This window comes from Sturnus vulgaris, chromosome 20 (assembly GCF_052056855.1).
Source record: "Sturnus vulgaris isolate bStuVul1 chromosome 20, bStuVul1.hap1, whole genome shotgun sequence".
NCBI classification, from domain to species: Eukaryota; Metazoa; Chordata; class Aves; order Passeriformes; family Sturnidae; genus Sturnus; species Sturnus vulgaris.
Window position 1 is genome coordinate 5,695,940 of NC_142262.1, and position 16,672 is coordinate 5,712,611.

At 39.8% G+C, this 16,672-nt stretch overlaps 1 protein-coding gene across 9 annotated transcripts in view; it reads left to right on the top strand.

Annotated features, from left to right (window-relative positions):
- The window catches only part of SPAG9 (sperm associated antigen 9), a 61,810-nt gene extending 46,146 nt beyond the window's left edge, over window positions 1–15,664 (top strand). For 4 of the 9 annotated variants that reach the window (XM_088176615.1, XM_014878164.2, XM_014878166.2 and 1 more), the window contains 12 exons: window positions 144–371; window positions 1,068–1,263; window positions 1,695–1,817; window positions 2,348–2,428; window positions 2,903–2,970; window positions 4,465–4,613; window positions 5,665–5,836; window positions 6,776–6,889; window positions 8,591–8,629; window positions 9,502–9,678; window positions 10,064–10,201; window positions 11,969–15,664. In XM_088176615.1, the coding sequence (XP_088032741.1) occupies window positions 144–371; window positions 1,068–1,263; window positions 1,695–1,817; window positions 2,348–2,428; window positions 2,903–2,970; window positions 4,465–4,613; window positions 5,665–5,836; window positions 6,776–6,889; window positions 8,591–8,629; window positions 9,502–9,678; window positions 10,064–10,201; window positions 11,969–12,084 (1,601 nt within the window). In that variant the 3' untranslated portion in view covers window positions 12,085–15,664. The remainder of the gene's footprint in view (window positions 1–143; window positions 372–1,067; window positions 1,264–1,694; window positions 1,818–2,347; window positions 2,429–2,902; window positions 2,971–4,464; window positions 4,614–5,664; window positions 5,837–6,775; window positions 6,890–8,590; window positions 8,630–9,501; window positions 9,679–10,063; window positions 10,202–11,968) is intronic. The other 5 variants (XM_088176617.1, XM_014878165.2, XM_014878167.2 and 2 more) reach the window with 2 other exon arrangements.
- Window positions 15,665–16,672: the final 1,008 nt, after the last annotated feature.

Below are 16,672 nucleotides of genomic sequence, written 5' to 3' on the forward strand. Positions count from 1 at the left end.
GAGCTCCAGGAGTGTTTGGACAATGCTCTAAGACAAAGGATGGGATTGTTGGGTGTCTGTGCAGGGCCAGGAGTTGGACTGGATTTCTGTGGGTCCCCTTGGAGCTCAGGATATTCTGTCATTCTAAGTTTAATCTCTTTCAGGGGCAAGGGAAACAGACTACCCTGCAGGAGAAGAAGGGTCCCAGGAAGCAGATTCCAGCCAAGTGGACAAATCCTCCCTGTGTGGCAGTATGACCAGCAACAGCTCTGCTGACACTGACAGCCTGCTGGGGGGCATCACCGTGGTGGGCTGCACTGCTGAGGGTCTCACGGGGGCTCCTGCTGCCCACGACACCAATGGGGCCTCACCTGTGCCAGAGAAACAGTCAGGTGTGTGATAAACACTGCAGGTGGGGCAGGGCTGGCCAAACACCTCGAGGTGCAGCTGGAAATAAATGTTGTAACTACTGAGGTTAACAGTGTGTCAACTGTGATAACATAAGCTCTGTACATCTGTCTATTGTAGCTGAAAACGTGCTGGAGGTGACAGGAAATGGGAATTGGCAGCTGCTTCTTGCAGGTCCTTTTGAGACAATTCTTGTGCTTGCTCTAGAGGGAGATTTTAATGTAGTATTTGACATGCAGATCTTCCCAAAGACTGACTAAAAGAAATGCCTTGGATTTTGTCAAGTCTTAATGGGGATTTAAGTGAAACTGATTATTTCATAGACATTCTTACTGTTTTTTTTTAATATGCCCTGCAGAGCTGTATGGTGATATGATTGTCACTGGATATGTCATGATTGGCCTCATTCACTGCTGTCCTAATTAATCATTTAATGGCTAATCTGAGCCATCAGTCACTGGGTTGATACTTAAAGTGCATTTGACAGCTGTTTATACAGTGCAGCCTGCTAAAATTTGGGCGTTTCTGATGTGATGTTTTTGATTCTGATGTGGAAATTTTAACTGTGTGGCTAGAACAGCTATTCACTGCAGTTTTAAGTATCAAGTTCTGGCTGTTTTAAACAAAAGCAAATTCTATCACAGTTGTTCAAAAGTTTTTCAAATTTGTTTGTTTCATAGATATTGCAACTGAAAATAATTCAGTAGATGAGAACATTCCAACAGCAGAGGAAGCAACAGAAGCAACAGAAGTCAATGCAGGGACAGGAGAAGACACAGCTGATATTGCACAAACTGGAGTCTACACAGAGCATGTCTTTACAGATCCCTTGGGAGTGCAGCATACAACAGAGGCATCTCCAGTGTATCAGCCTAAGTACCTAGTCTCAGTCTTTATACCTCTTAAAATGGATTTAAAAAAAGAAATATAATGTTTGTAGGAATATAGCATGGAGACAAAATGACTATTTTTTTTTCTTTTTTAAGTGTGTTGAGGTTTATATAAGTAGTCTTGGTACAAGACTGTGCTTTGTGACTCTCTTCTGCCATTCCCCAGAGATAATAATACTGACAGGCTTGAATGGAACCTGGTTTTCCTTGTAAAAGTAAATGTTCACTTCAAGAAATTCATTGCTATTGAGGTTTTCATCTGTATTGTCCTTTCATGTGTGGTTTCTGTGTTTTTAAACACCTCATGTACTTCAAAAGCCAGTGTAGGAACACTCAGTAGTGAAGTAAACACCTGGGTTATAGCCTGAGTAATCTGTGCACTCCATTAAATGTATTTTTACTGGTGTTTTTTTCTAGTACTGAGTCAGAGTTATATAAGGACGTTGCAGTTCTGCCAAATGAGCAAGATCTAGTGAGAGAAGAAGCACAGAAAATGAGTAGCCTTTTACCAACTATGTGGCTTGGAGCACAGAATGGATGGTAAGGAAGTGCTTATCTTGTTACATTTATTTATTATAATTACTTTAAACTTGTTTCTTGTGCCTACAGGCCTGATAACCATCTCAAGTCAAGATTAAGCATAGGATGATCTCAAGAGAGCCAAAACCCTGAAAACTTTGCTGCATTTTTAGGCATGGAATTCAAAGGAAGTATTAGCAAGCCCTTTTTTGTTAGCTAATGCTTCATCTGCAAAGAAGTTCTGGACATTTTTTGTAGTCAAAGAAATTGTTATGGTCTGTTAATTCCATAACTTTCAATATTTTAGTACGCTAGAAAAATGTATTGTAATTTTTACTGCAGATGGATCTGCAAGGGAGTTTGTAATGCTTTAGGCCTCTGAAAAAGCCATTTTACAGCTCATGTAGTTCTTCCTTTCAGTGTTTACATAATTTCCAGTGGAAGATGAAAACTTATTTTCCATTTGATTGTGGATTTCAGTTTATAAGGGTTTTGCTTGTGGTTGTTTTTGTCTGGTAGTGCTTTTAATCCCTCCTGATTTGTCTTTGCAGCCTGTATGTTCATTCATCAGTGGCCCAGTGGAGGAAATGTGTTCATGCCATTAAACTTAAAGATTCTATTCTCAGTATTGTGTAAGTCCTGAAAGAATGTCATGTAAATCATAATGAATTTCTGTTAAAATACTTTCCGAAGTAGTTTTATATTTCCTCCTCAGATATTGGGAATGTCAGTTGCCATAACTGCCTGCATGCTCTTTGAGGGACAGTGGAAAACTTCTGGGGAGTAAGGAAAATGAAAGGAATCTTGGAAATACATAGCCCAAAGGATGAGCTGTAGCTGTACAAACAGTTATAGGTTGCTATCTTTGCTGTTTTCTTCAGGCATTGTAGCCAGATATATTTCAAGCTCTCTGAACTGGATTTTGACCCCTTTTTACATCCCTTCTCTTGAGCTACATTGTAGAAATCAAAACACTGGGGCTAATGTGACTGTAAAAAATGTGACTGAAAAAAAACCATGCTGAAATATGAAATACCTAGCTTTAAACCTGCCTTCTGAGCAGAGCAGTCTAACAGAGTGTGTTGTTGTGCCTCCTTTTTCCCCAGACATGTCAAAGGAATAGTCTTGGTGGCACTGGCAGATGGGACACTCGCCATCTTTCACCGGGGAGTTGGTAAGGAGTGTGTGGCATCTGGAAAGCAGGGCATTTTTAACAGTAGTCAGGAAAGAAATGTGCCATTTCCATGCTTTGATAATGTATTCCCCAATGACCTTTTTCTGGGTTGTCATGAGAAATATTTCTTGTTATTTCAGTTGCAGATTCAAGTACTGGTTTTGCACTGTTGTGGTGCATTCATGGAGAATTTTCTTACTTTGAAAGGGAGAATGGAATGAATCTGAGCTAAATAGGGAAAAGCCATCTGAAAGTCCACTTTGATCACCATCTCTCTTGCTTTTTCATTATGCTCAATAGTCCTGTCTTCTGCTTTATTAGTGTTAAAAATTGTCTCTGAACAAGTCCTTCGATGAGAATTTGTAAGCATCCCTTCAGAATTTCTGCCCAAACTGCTCCTGAACCAGCTCCATTCTTCAGCCTCCAGGAATAGGACCTAGAGGGGAAGGTCTTACTATGAGCAACTGGAACTAATCTATTAGCTTGTTTTTTCACCCTGTTCATTTCATCTTTCCCTTGTGATGCTTAAATCCTTGTGCTCAGCATTTAGGAGAATTAAAAAGGTTACACAACAGTGATGCAAATATTGGAAAGGATGCATCTGGGATGAAGTTGTTTTTAGTGGTTTTGTTTTGTTGTTTATTTTTTTTAAACTCACTGCAGTGGCTTACAATACCTAAGCCTCTCTGGTGAATGTCATTGATGATATGTGGCCTTAGTTCAGCCTACAGACCAATTTTACTTGGTGTTGAATGACCAAATTTAGTATGCTTTTGGTAGATTTCAGGTGCTTTTTAAAAGATCTTACAGCATAATTAAAAAAAAACTGCACTGAACACTTCTGTTTAGGAAGCAGCAGTGCTGGTGCTGTGTGGGAAGCTGTTTGTTTCACAGGTGTCTCAGTTTTGGAGGCAGGCATGTGACTGAACACACGAGTTCATGTGGCAGCAGCCAAAGTCCATGGATGGGCTCCCCTTTTATAGGGGCTTCCAAATTCCTGCTCTAACACCTGATTGCTTGGGGTCCTTGTTTGAGTTCCAATCTAACCTGTAATTACAATAATAATGATAATTATCTTACCTGGGACTCGTTTATTTCTATTCTCTAACGAGCCAGGCTGGTGCAGGTGAGGTCTGGTGTGGCCAATGTGTCTGTGAGCTCACACACTGCTCTAGCTGTCACACACAGCTGCTGGTGCTAGTCAAACACACCCTGTAGCACTGGCTAACCTGCTGATTTAAAAATGTTTTGCTGGATTTTTAACCTGAATCATTGTATAACTTTATTTTTTTGAAAAGGTAACATATGGAATGTTAGTTGCTGTTTTTTTTTTAATGAGGGGCCTAGCCATAAACTTGTACCGACTTACCTAGATCATTACAATGCTTAAAAAAATTTAGACTTTTAAGATAGGTGCTTGCACTTCTAAATTTTCCTTAAATTAAACACAGGTTCCTATGAGTTTTGCTCTTTGTTTTCCTCCTGTTTTTGCAGATGGTCAGTGGGATTTGACAAACTATCACCTCTTGGACCTGGGCCGGCCGCACCACTCCATCCGCTGCATGACAGTGGTGCATGACAAAGTCTGGTGTGGCTACAGGAACAAAATCTATGTTGTTCAACCAAAGGCCATGAAAATAGAGGTAAGTTCCAATGGTGATCAACATAATTAAATGTTGGATGTTAATGCTGCAGCTCAGACTCCAGAGTAACTTCAGAAACATCTGTTTTCATCAGTATGGAAACAGGCTACCTAGCAAATATTTTTTACAAAATAGTTTTTTAGGGAGACTTAAAGCTGTGATGAGACAGTTTTCACTTATTGAAAGCAGTTTTTGGGAGATTTAGTTCTCCACTTTTACCTGGCCAGAAACTGGGAAGTGTCCTTGTGCAGAGCTTGAAAGGTGAGCACCTAGCTTATTCTGTGTGCCTCATTTTGTCCTCCAGTCCCATGCAGAAGTTTGTAAGTGTTAATTTGGAAAAACTCTACTTCCAGTTAGAGAATAGTTCATGCAAAGTGTGTGAGGTGGTGTTTTATCCACAGTGTTTAGTCTGTCATCTCAAGAGCAGAAAGTGGCTGAGGTTTCTGCAAGCCTTGAGCAATAGAAGTGCTTCAGCTGCTAACTGGCCTGAGACATAGGCCAGGCCTTTGAGGGTGACTGCTCAGCTCTTCTGAAAACATCAATCACCCATGAATAACCTGGTTTTGTGAAGAAGAATATAAATATATATGGGAAAACTGAAATGAAGTTCATATAAAAGTGAGATGGATTGTTTTGCTGGTGAATAGTGTGTATTTTGCACAGGTGGAGTCGTTTATGAGAGTCATTTGTGATGGAACAAGGAAGAAAGGCACGTTTTGGCCACATCCACCTTGTGCTGTGGCCACAGGATCTCAGACCAAACAGGCTCCAGGTTCAAGGGAGACAGAAGCTGGAGCAGACTGGGATAAGATGTGTAAATGAAGACAGAGTGGGAAATTACAGCTTTGGGATCACACTCAAGGAAGGGAATCAGCAATTTTAGAGCATCACATGCTGTTTGTGATAGAGCTAAACACTGTCTGTGATCTTGCAAATCAGAGGGTTGTGTTTGATTTAAAATTGCCAGTTCCAGCTGTGTGAGAGTAACACAGAAACTTTTCTTACTCTTCCCTTTGTTTTACCTTCTGATTTGAACCCCAATGTTTCCTAGAAGTCCTTTGATGCCCACCCAAGGAGGGAGAGCCAAGTGAGGCAGCTGGCATGGGTGGGGGACGGGGTGTGGGTGTCCATCCGCCTGGACTCCACCCTGCGCCTCTACCACGCCCACACCTACCAGCACCTGCAGGACGTGGACATTGAGCCCTATGTCAGCAAAATGCTTGGTGAGCTCCCAGGAAAAACTGCTTTGTTCTTGCTGTCTGCAGCTTCCTTTTCCTGCTGGGGATCAGGCAGTTCTCACTGCAGGTTCAGGGTAAGGGTGGGTGGAATGGCCAGTTCAAATCAGTTTGTGCAAACTTGAATCTGGAAGTAGAAGCCTAAGTCAGGCTGTAAAGCATGATGGGGGTGATGGGTCATCTGTTACAGTCTGACCTTAGCTGGTGTGTAAAGTGTCCTTAAAAACTCACAGCTAATGAGGTGGTTGAGTTGGGCAGGTACCAACAGAGACATTGCAATCTTTTTTTTTTATATTGATACTTTTTTTAATAGCTAAAAATGTGAATAATCCATTACCTGCCTGGAAAAATTGCCTCTTTTTTTAAAAAAAAACCCCTCGAAATAGTGAATTTTTACTGCTGTTGAGTCTAGTAAGCTTTCTGGTTTTTCTTCATTATTATGTATATAAGAGCAGCTTGACCACCTACATTACACAACAAATATAGGTAATTAGGCTGGGAAATCCTTCACAAGTCACTGCTGTGCATTGCACGTGGCTGGTCAGCCTTCTGCTCCCCTCATCATGCTAACAAATGAGAAATTAATTTTAATGGATGACAAGCCACTATCTGCTAACTGTAAACTCACTTTTTTTGTTGTTTTAGAAGCTGGTAAGCCTCAAAAGATTTTACTATGCAGCATTAAGGAGCTGTTACACCTTTTTTGCTTTCTCATAACTAATGTTAGACTCTTGCAGTATAGGTTCTCAATTTAATTGCAGTGCTGTAGCCTTCTAGGTTATCTTTACAACTTAAGTGTGCTCCTCTACTTTGTTTCTGTCAGAAGTGGGAGGGAATTACTTGTCTGTGTGATTTGGGAGTTCTCTGTTTTAGAACTAAAATTATTCTTGCTCATAATTTTTGATGAAAAGCATCTTTTGTTTTTAGGTACTGGTAAACTGGGATTCTCATTTGTGAGAATCACAGCACTTATGGTGTCTTGTAATCGTTTATGGGTAGGAACAGGAAATGGTGTCATCATCTCCATTCCATTAACAGAAAGTAAGTAAAATATCAATGAATAGCACTGTGCAATATGCTGTAGGCATAAAAAAAGAGTATTGAACACCATTCAGATGCTTGCTAATGGATAGAAAGCTTCACTGCCTGGTCTGACTCTTTCAGGTTTGTAACAGATCAGACTGTGTGATGTTTAGCACCTAAATCTGTGTATGTGGTTACAATTACTCTGAGAAAATATCACATCTCCAGAATCTCCTGTGCTGCTATTTGAGCAGAGTTGGCTTGAATCAAAAGGATGCTTTGAAGCCTTAGAGGTGTTCTGAGCATTAGCAGCATTGATAGAAGTTTATTGCTTATATGAGACATCATTAGTTTTCTAATTAATGTTATTTCTGATTGCCATATGATCACAAAGTGGATTTTTATTTGATTTGAGCACGTTGGTTTTGTTGCTAATACAATTTGATTGGCTTTAGTTCTTGAGAATTCATCACAAAGTGGGTATAAAGGACTGGAACAGAAGTAGCATAGACTGCTTTAAAGGACATGTTCAGAGTTATAGGAGCTGTAAACACATTTTGCAAACAGGGCATTAACATCCAGGTCAAATTCCAATCATGTAAATCCTGGTGTTTCCTTAATAACAGACCCCAGACTCTTGTCATAGGCTGAAACTAATTGAGGGCAGTTGAATCTCAGGAGAAAAGAACAGCTCAAGGACAAACCAAATCTTAACTAGGTAAAGCTTGGGAAGACTGTCTGTGTACATTGATTGCATTTAAGCAATTTAAAAAAAGCCTCAACACTCGTACCTGAGACTAAAGTTATAACAGGTGGACAGAAGTTTCAGAAAGTAAAATGCAGACCTTTGATAGTCCTAATTGTACTCTTGTTACCTAGAAAATAGTGCAGTGTGACAGGTGAGGTTTTAGGGTGATTTAATAGTGAAAACTCTTCATGTTGTATCTGCTTTGTTGAACAGCAAACACATGCATTGTTTCTCATATTGTTCCATTGCATTTCCATCCATTCAGTAACTTTTTTTTTTGCCTTGCATGAATGTATTAAGGAAGGACAGGCTTCCTGTCATGGATTTTGAGACACTTTAAATCATGCTTTCAAAAATTATAGCTCTTAATTTGCATCAAGCTTAATTTAATGTTTCCAGAGGAGTTTGTTTTGAACCAGAAGTGAACATGAAGAAATCCCTATTAAAGCTGTTCAGTTTCATTTCAGTTCTGTTGCTTGGTTGTGGGTCAGAACAGCCTTTTGGGGGTAGCCTGATAGTGGGGCTGAGAACCCTGGTGAAAAATATTAATGGATTTTAAAAGCAGTCACATCCTTGCATGAACAGTGGCACCTCTCAGTCCCCTGGGTCTCAGTAGCAGGGCAGCAGATGATGTTCTAAAAGGATACTTGAAAACATGAGTAGTTCTATAATATTCTGAAGTCTCCTACCAAGGAAAGAGAGAAAGGGGAAACGTTGGTAATCAATAATAAACTTAAAAATATGTGACAGTGTTTTTGTGATCTATTTTGTACTGAAACTTCTCTAATAAGATGCTGTTCTTTATGACTTTTGATTGAATCTTCTGTAATTAAATATCTATTGGTTTTTTTTAGGAGCTAAAATTTTAAGCTCTACCTTATCAAAAACCAAAATATGAGTGGTGGGTTCTCATTAATCCTTCTCCTCTACTGTCATACCTATCCATTTCCCCTTTCCTCCTTTCTCACTAGCTGTAATCCTCCACCAGGGACGTTTACTGGGGCTGCGGGGTAAGTGCAGATCCTCAACCAAAACCTATTTTCAGGCTTCTAATAGCCACTTTGAGGCTGTTTCCCACTCTTTATAGATTTACCCTTTGTATGTTCCTAAATGTTTTTCCACTTGCAGTTACTGCATTGCAGCAGTTTTATGTTTGCTAAATGGCCACCAATCTGCTCAGCAGTTTAGCATATCATCCTGTGTTGCAGCTGAACTTCATATAGACTGTTTTTCTTCCAGCCAATGTGATACCACATCTTATAACTTTGTCATTAATCCACATCATTTGCTGTCTTGTTACAAATCACTGTTTCTTTCACTACTTTGATAGTCTTTGGAATGGAGATGGCTTGTATGTCTAGCATGAGTACTTCTCTGGTTTAATGTATTTTAAAACTTCTCAGTAAAATCTAGATGTAGAATGATAACAGGGTAGCTCTGTCATGCCCACAGGTGGCTGTTTCTAGAGAATTTTTGCTGGCAAGGGCATACATTCATACATTATGATTAGTTGGAATGAAACTGTATTTAATTACATGTTTAAGTACATGGAATTTGCTCATACTGAAACACATTAGAGGTAGTTATTTTCTATGAAAGATACAGTCCTGTCACAAATTATTTTTTCCCAAAAGTAGGATATTGAAATCTGATGTTTATGCTAGACTAATAAGAATCCTGCTCCATTTTCTGATGTACTTAAAATAACGAAGCATGCAATCTTTTTCTTTCCAGCTCTGTCTTGAATTGGCATTGCTGCCCTCCTGTTTCATTTTTATCTAAGTTGGCTTTAGCTTTTAGATGGTACCATAAGGTTTCTTAACAAATAACCACTTCAGCAATTTGTGTTTTGAAGTAGAAAACAACTCCTCTTTTTTTACAGCCAATAAATCAGCAGCAGGCTCTGGAAACCGTCCAGGGAGTGTGATCCGTGTGTATGGAGATGAGCACAGTGACAAAGTAACTCCAGGGACATTCATCCCCTACTGTTCCATGGCACACGCACAGCTCTGCTTCCACGGCCACCGGGATGCTGTGAAATTCTTTGTTGCAGTACCAGGTGAGGTTTTGTTACCATCTTGAAAAGGGTTTTTATTTTGTTTGGATTTTTTGTTTGTTCGTTGTTGTTTTTCCTTCATTCTCTTAGTTAAACACAGTGTTCAGGCAAAGAGAGCAAGAGTATGAATTCATGCTTTCAGAAACAATGTACTGTATTTTAATTACAAGACATGTCTGATTGCTGAGTGCAGCCCTGTTTAATGGGAGGGAAAGGGCTTGATCACAAGGCAGGACTTTGCTTCCTTCTGTGGAAAAGGTGCTGTGCTAAGTGAGCACTTGCCTGTTAAGAAGGCCCTCAACTGCTTTAGGCATTGTCATCCAGTGACCAAACACAGAAGGTTTTAGTCTGAGATAAGGCATAAAAAAGTGTTCTATTTTTCACCCAGGTCAGGTTGTTTGTCCTCAGAGTAGTGGTGGAACAGATCTAACAGCTGACAAACAAGCCCAAGAGTCCTTCAACCAGAGTCCCTTAAAATCAATATTGGTGATAAGCGGTGGAGAAGGATACATTGACTTCAGAATGGGTAAGAAATCTGAGCTTTAAATGAGTCATACTTTATACTGAAAGGGCATTAACCACATGATAACTGCTGCTGTAATTGCAATGAGTGCATTTATGTGGTCAGTATATACAGTTTTTACCATACACTGCAGGGGTAGAAGTATGTTTGTTCTGACACATGCCTTCAGCTTCTCCTCCTCCTCCTCCCAATAAACGATGACCTTTGGGATGACTGTGTAAGAAGGTTTATTTGAAACTCTGCTTTGGAGTCATTTACTACCTTCCTGTTTATGCTTTCAGTCTTTCTTTGGCAGGTTAATCTTCTGTCTCAAACCACTGGAAAACATGTCCTTAGTTAGTTAAATATGCAGCCTGAATGAAAACAAGTCGTGTTAAGTGAAGAATGCTCAGTGTAGAATTTACTCATTTTTGAGTGGGAAGGAATGAAGTAGATCACTTATCTCTGCATGCCCATCGAATTTGATCACTGCTTTTCTTGGATAGCACTTCTGCATGATCTAGCCCGTTCAAGAGTTCTTGTGTAAACATTTATCTTCTTTTTAAATTGAACTCTTTGGGGAAATAAAGTGAGAGCTGTTGTGATTCTGTGCTTGTAGTCTGCAGTTGGAGACCTTTGGCATAAAAAGGTGTCACAACTCTTAGACCTCCTTTTGACCTTTTGCCTGAATCTGTCTGTAAACTTTCAAAAGCAACCAAACAGAAGAACAACCCACATAAACCATTACAAAGGAAAACTCGGGAAGGCCATTCCAAATCCTGTCATCCCACTAATCAGTGACAAGCAGTTCCTGGGGTGAGCCTGTTGGATTTCTGTGGGAGGCAGGGCTGGAGGAAGTTGTGTGCCACAGTGCAGTGAAGGCAAAGTGCTGCAGTCACTCCAGGGCAGCTGGAACAGCCACATTCCAAATGCTGGCTTTGCTGTCCCTGTGGTACGATGGCAAAGCCATGAGCTGAGTGCCAGTGCTGCCTTAGCCCAGCCAGGGCCACCTGAGCCCAGCAAACTGGTCAAGAGCAATTTGGGGCTACTCTGTGTTCAGCCCTCCAGAGGAGTCTAACCAGAACAACAGCCAGGATTTGATCTGGCACCTTCCTGAAGGTGTAGGTCAGTTCCTGTTTTGTGTGGTTAAAGTGACCTCCTGGATTGATGGTCCTGGCTGTCCATGTGCAGCTCAGTGTCACCTTTGGTCCCAGTCAGCTCCTGTCACCCAGAATTCAGGTGCAGCTACAAAACTGCTCTTCTTTCTGAAGAGCAGTAATGGAGAATATGCTCAAGGCTGCCTTTGCCACTGTGGGTGGAGTTGTGACGAGCTGGAATAACTGGAACAGGAGGAAAGAGTGGGAAAGGTTGACAATAGACATGAACGTCGTGTTGTCTCACATGTGCTCAATTACAACTCTTGTCCCAGGGCTTTTGTATGTTTGGGTTTGTCCCAGAGCACTTTCTAGTGGCAAAACCATCTCTGTGTCTGCCTGCTAGTTTGCAGATTAGGTCTCTCTACATTAAAGAGTTATAAGTAATGAAACATGTAGAATGTGGATACTTATGAAAATGCCATTATTTTTTGGGCCAGGAATAAAGAATATGTCCAGCAGCATGCTGGGCTCTGAGATAATTATGCAACACACTCTTTTTACATTCACAGACTTTAATATGTTTTTATATCAACATATGGCAACATTGTCTTTTTAGTGTTTTTCTTGTCTTGGTGCATATGGTGTTGATGCTGTTCTGGTTATTGGCTGCCTCAAGCAAAGCTGTTTTTTCCAGGTGATGAAGGAGGAGAATCTGAACTCCTGGGAGAAGCTCTACCACTTGAACCTTCTGTAGCCAAAGCTGAGAGGAGTCACTTGATAGTGTGGCAAGTCATGTGTGGCAGTGAGTGAGCCTGTAGGATGCAGTTGGAGACCTTAAAAATGGGGGGAGAAAAAAAAAAAAAAAGCTTCTGCATGTTTTTTTTTTTTATTTTGTGAACCTGTTTCACTACATGATGTTGAAGCATTTCTTTGCTGTTTAACTTTATATTGCAGACCTGTCATACCTTTAGCTATACAGGAATTAGCTTGTGCTGTTTTACTGCACCCATGTTGAATGGAACAGTGTGAGGAAATGAGATGTTTCTCCAGCTGGTGTGCACACCACAGTGAGCAGCTGAGACACTTTTACTGTACCACAGCAATCTCATGTGTTCCCTTCTTTGGTAGTCTCACTTGAGTTCAGCTTTGTTCCAACTGATCTTCATTTCACTGTATAATGCATTGGGTAAAACAGCAAAGTTATTCCCAGAGTATGGAAAAAATGGGCAAATTAGAAGATGGATTATTAAGACTCATCCAAATACTTAGTGAGGGCTAAAATAAACTGTATATTTCAGCTTTTGTTTTCAAACCTGGGAAATCTTGCTCATACAGTGTACACGGTTTAATTTGTAACATTCTTCAGAATTTGTGAGGGGAAAAAGGAGGCTGTATAGGAATTAAAATGAAAATATTTAAATAAAATCATATTTTCACTATGGAACTTTAAAGTTTGAGAACTGCTGCCCTCAGTAATGAGCAATTTTGAGTATCATGTTTTTCCATCTCCCTGACACGGAACAACTCTGTTTCCAAAGGGTATTCTTAGGTTGATATAAATTGGAAAATAACTGTAAAATTCTCAAACAGGGGATATGTTTTGTTCTTTTCTTGTCTTAACTTCTTGTGTCCTAAGCACTTAGAATGATCTTCTCTGCCTAGCTGGTCAAACTCATAAGGCACTATGTGTGTGAAGGTTGGAGACCTCAATTAGAGCATGAGAAAAGACTGAGAGTGTACAGGAAAAAAAAACACATTCTGCTCAAGTGAGATCATAAAGGAAGTGTAGTTCCAGATAATTAAGTACAAAATGTATTTTTTGTAGCTCCATACCCCAATTTAGTGAAAAAAAAAAAAATTAAAAAAAATTTAGCAACAATATTATCAGGTAACACAAAGACAGAGAAAATTACCAAAAGTCAGGAGACTAATATTAGGCTGACATTCTGTCTACTCACCATCTATTTTTTTAACCATAAATGTGAGTTTAAGACTGTCTTCCTTTTACACTGAAATTTCTGCATTATTATCAGATCTAAGTTAAACACTTCATGATTTCTGTACTTCAGAAGATTTAAAAAACCAGATTTGCTCTTTAATTTAGTGTCTGGAAAATAAAAGTTTTGAGGGGTTTTAATAAACATCCAGCATTTATCCCCAAAAGGCTGGGGCTGTTCAGATTAGCAGAGAAATTTAGTAACTTGATTGTGTGAGAGAACTGAACAGTTTCAGAGGAGTAAATATAGAAACACTTTTTTAAAACTGCCTAAACATTTTTATGCAATAGGAGCAGTTCTGGTCTATCAGGCAAACATGTGTTTATATATTTTCTTAATTTTTTAAATGAACACATTTAGCTGAAGTCTATTGTGTAAATATATATTTAGGCAGCTTTTTCAAATGCATATCATAGCTGATAAACCAGAAAATCTCCATTCAGGTCTATTGGTTAGATTTATATGTATAAATACTTTTTAAGCAACATATTTTGTACACAGCTGTTCCTCTCGTAAATATGTATTTAGGACATGAACTATGTAGTAAAAATCCTTATTAAAGATGTTTAATACCTTGGTAGTATTTTTCTCTTCAGAATGCCAAAAGCAATGAGAGCATGTTGTTCATAATTTGCTTTCCATATTCATCTTGAATGTCACTCTTAAAGTACTTCGGCTTAAATATAAAGTCTGGAAGCTTATAAAAATTATACAAATACTAATTATACAAAAATAACCTGAGTCAACACTCTTAGACCTATTTTAAACTTATAGGCATGTATGCTGAACATGAAGCACATCTGAATTGACTAATGGGATTGGATGTCTTAAGAAAAATGCTGTCTAAACTTTTACTGTTGTGCAGAATCTTCACTGTGAGTGGTGCAGTTTAATTGCTTTTCCTGCCATTTTCTTGAATTTATTATTTTTTTTTTTTCTCTTTGGAAAACACAATCTCCAAAGTTTTTTACTCACTGGTTGATTGTCACATTCTCATGTTCTTAGGAAAAAAAAGCGCACAATTGTGTTCCTTGGTTCTGTGTAGGATTTAATTTGTTATTAGAGGCAAGCTGTTTTCTCTGAGTGGAGTTACTGCTCCAGCTGGAGCAGTGCAACCTGGCAAGTGTGTACCTGGTCTTTTGCCAAATGGAGCTGGCCCACCGTGCCATTTTAGTCATTTCAGTGGGCCAGCCCCTGCAAATATTTCAGAGAATGGTTGATTGCTTCTGTCCACAAGTGGAAGGGTTTGAAAGCAGATAGATAGTAGCTGAACTGTGTAGCACTATGGGTGTAGATAAAGGCATGTGCACTTCTCTGTATTTCTCATTTTAAAGCATTATCCCCTGTCCTAGGGTACAGTAGACTGACTGGGTCCCTGTTGCCATCACAGTGTGCTGGGCTGTATAAACTCCCCTTAAGGTCACTTTGAAAGGTGAATAAATCACACAAACCCCAGGCACTGGGATGACAATACACCCTCGACTCCGTCTCGAGAATGTCTTTATGCATTACACTCATGATTCAAGCATCATATAAATAGGAGCTAATCTCTCGATAGCTACAGCTTGTTAATAGTTTGGAAACATTTCGAGCACAAAATCTGCAGCACATGACTTGCCTGGGTAGGGGTGTTTGCATGGTGAGGGTGAGGCTGCATTGTCCATTCCTTGGGAGGATCTTCCTGGGCCGGGTAGGACCGAGCTGACAGAGCGTAGACACTTTATCATAGGCTGCCTTAGTAACAAACAAATGTTCAATCTGTTTTATTATACTAACTGTTCTAAAGAACGTGTGTCTTTAAAAAATGCTGTGTAACTGAATATTTATTTCCATGTGAGTATTATAAAAGTTACCAAAGGATTAAACCTGACTTAGCACTCTGTAAATGGCCCTGTTGAGGTGGGCCTTGTGAAGGCCCCAACTCTGTAAAACGAGACACGGTAAACTCAAATACAGTTCTTCTTTAGGGAAATTAAATGTTCTTTTCTAACAGGGTTATGCCATATTGTAACAACCTATATTGCACCTCAAAGCATTTTTCTATACACTAAATGTCTCTCCCACCCTCTAACAAGATTAAGTTTCCTTTATTAATTTTGTTGATGCACATTTCTCAATCTTTTAAACATATATTTTAAACATTTTATGGTCTGTAATTTTTGCAAGTTTTGTCTGTTGGACACTTTACGCTGAATTTTACTTGCCTCTGTAATCTGAGATGGATTCTACAGCGTTAAACTTGCTGTCTGTTAAAACTTGAGGCTTCTTTTCTGTGAGCAGAAGAGCTCATATAGCAGTGTAGTTATTTCAGTATTTATTTCTATTATTGAATCCATGAGGTTCAGAATGTAACTTTGTACATGAAATATATATAAATATGTATATGAAACATGTATTGGGTCAGTGTGTTCTTTGTAATCTCATGTTAATTTTGCAGAGTTTTGGTGCTATCAGAAGACACAATTTTGGGGATTTTACACTAACACCAAATATTTTCATTAGAAAAGCTGTGATGTCTGTGCCTCTCTTGAGATACAGATCTGGAGGAGATCTGCTTAATGCAGCTTGGATGAAACAGATGCTGGCAATAAGATTTATTTTTGAAATTGTTTTAGCACAGATTCATCAGAGCTCAAATGCTTGCTGGTTACTTCCTGCTCAGCAAAGGAAATGATGTGTTTTTAAGGCAGAAGAATGAGGACATGGTGACTACAGAAACAGAACACTTGGCCAGAGCCAGGGTTTCGTGTTTTCCCAGCTCACCTGCCCCTTTCTAAGCACGTTTGTCCCAGGTGTGTGCCCTGATCAGTGTCAGGAGTGTCCCTGAGAACCCCGGCTATTCCCGGGGGCTGGGGGAGCCCCTCTGGGTGCAGAAAGCTGTGCTGGGGACACAAAGCCCCCCTGCCCTCCCTGTGAGTGTCCCTGCAGGTGTTACTCCTGCCCTTGGCACTTGGTGAGGGGCCCACATGAAGTTGTTTAAAACTTCCAGAACAAAAATGCTTGGGATTTGTTTGCACAAATGCCTGTGCAAACACTGGAATCATCCTGGGATGAGAACCACCAAATGTCCTGTTACCACTGTTGGACCACCTTGAAGCTTTACAAAGCTGGTCCTTAACAAACCTGCCAGAATTTTTGCTTAGTTAGTGAAGTTTTCCTGCAAGATTTTTGCCTCTCCAGAGCAGATGTCCTGATGCATTTCCCTGTCCTCACAGTGATGGTTCTGGGGCCGTGTCCATTCCCAGGCAGGTCACACACTGCACTGTGCTAAAGCAGAGTGTGTCTGTATTAAAAGGGAAGAAACATCATAAATCTTCACTCTGGAAATGTTTCAGCTCTTCCAGCAGCCATGGAGCCCCTCAGGTCTGTGTGTAAGTAATTGAATTTTTCAGATCTGGTGT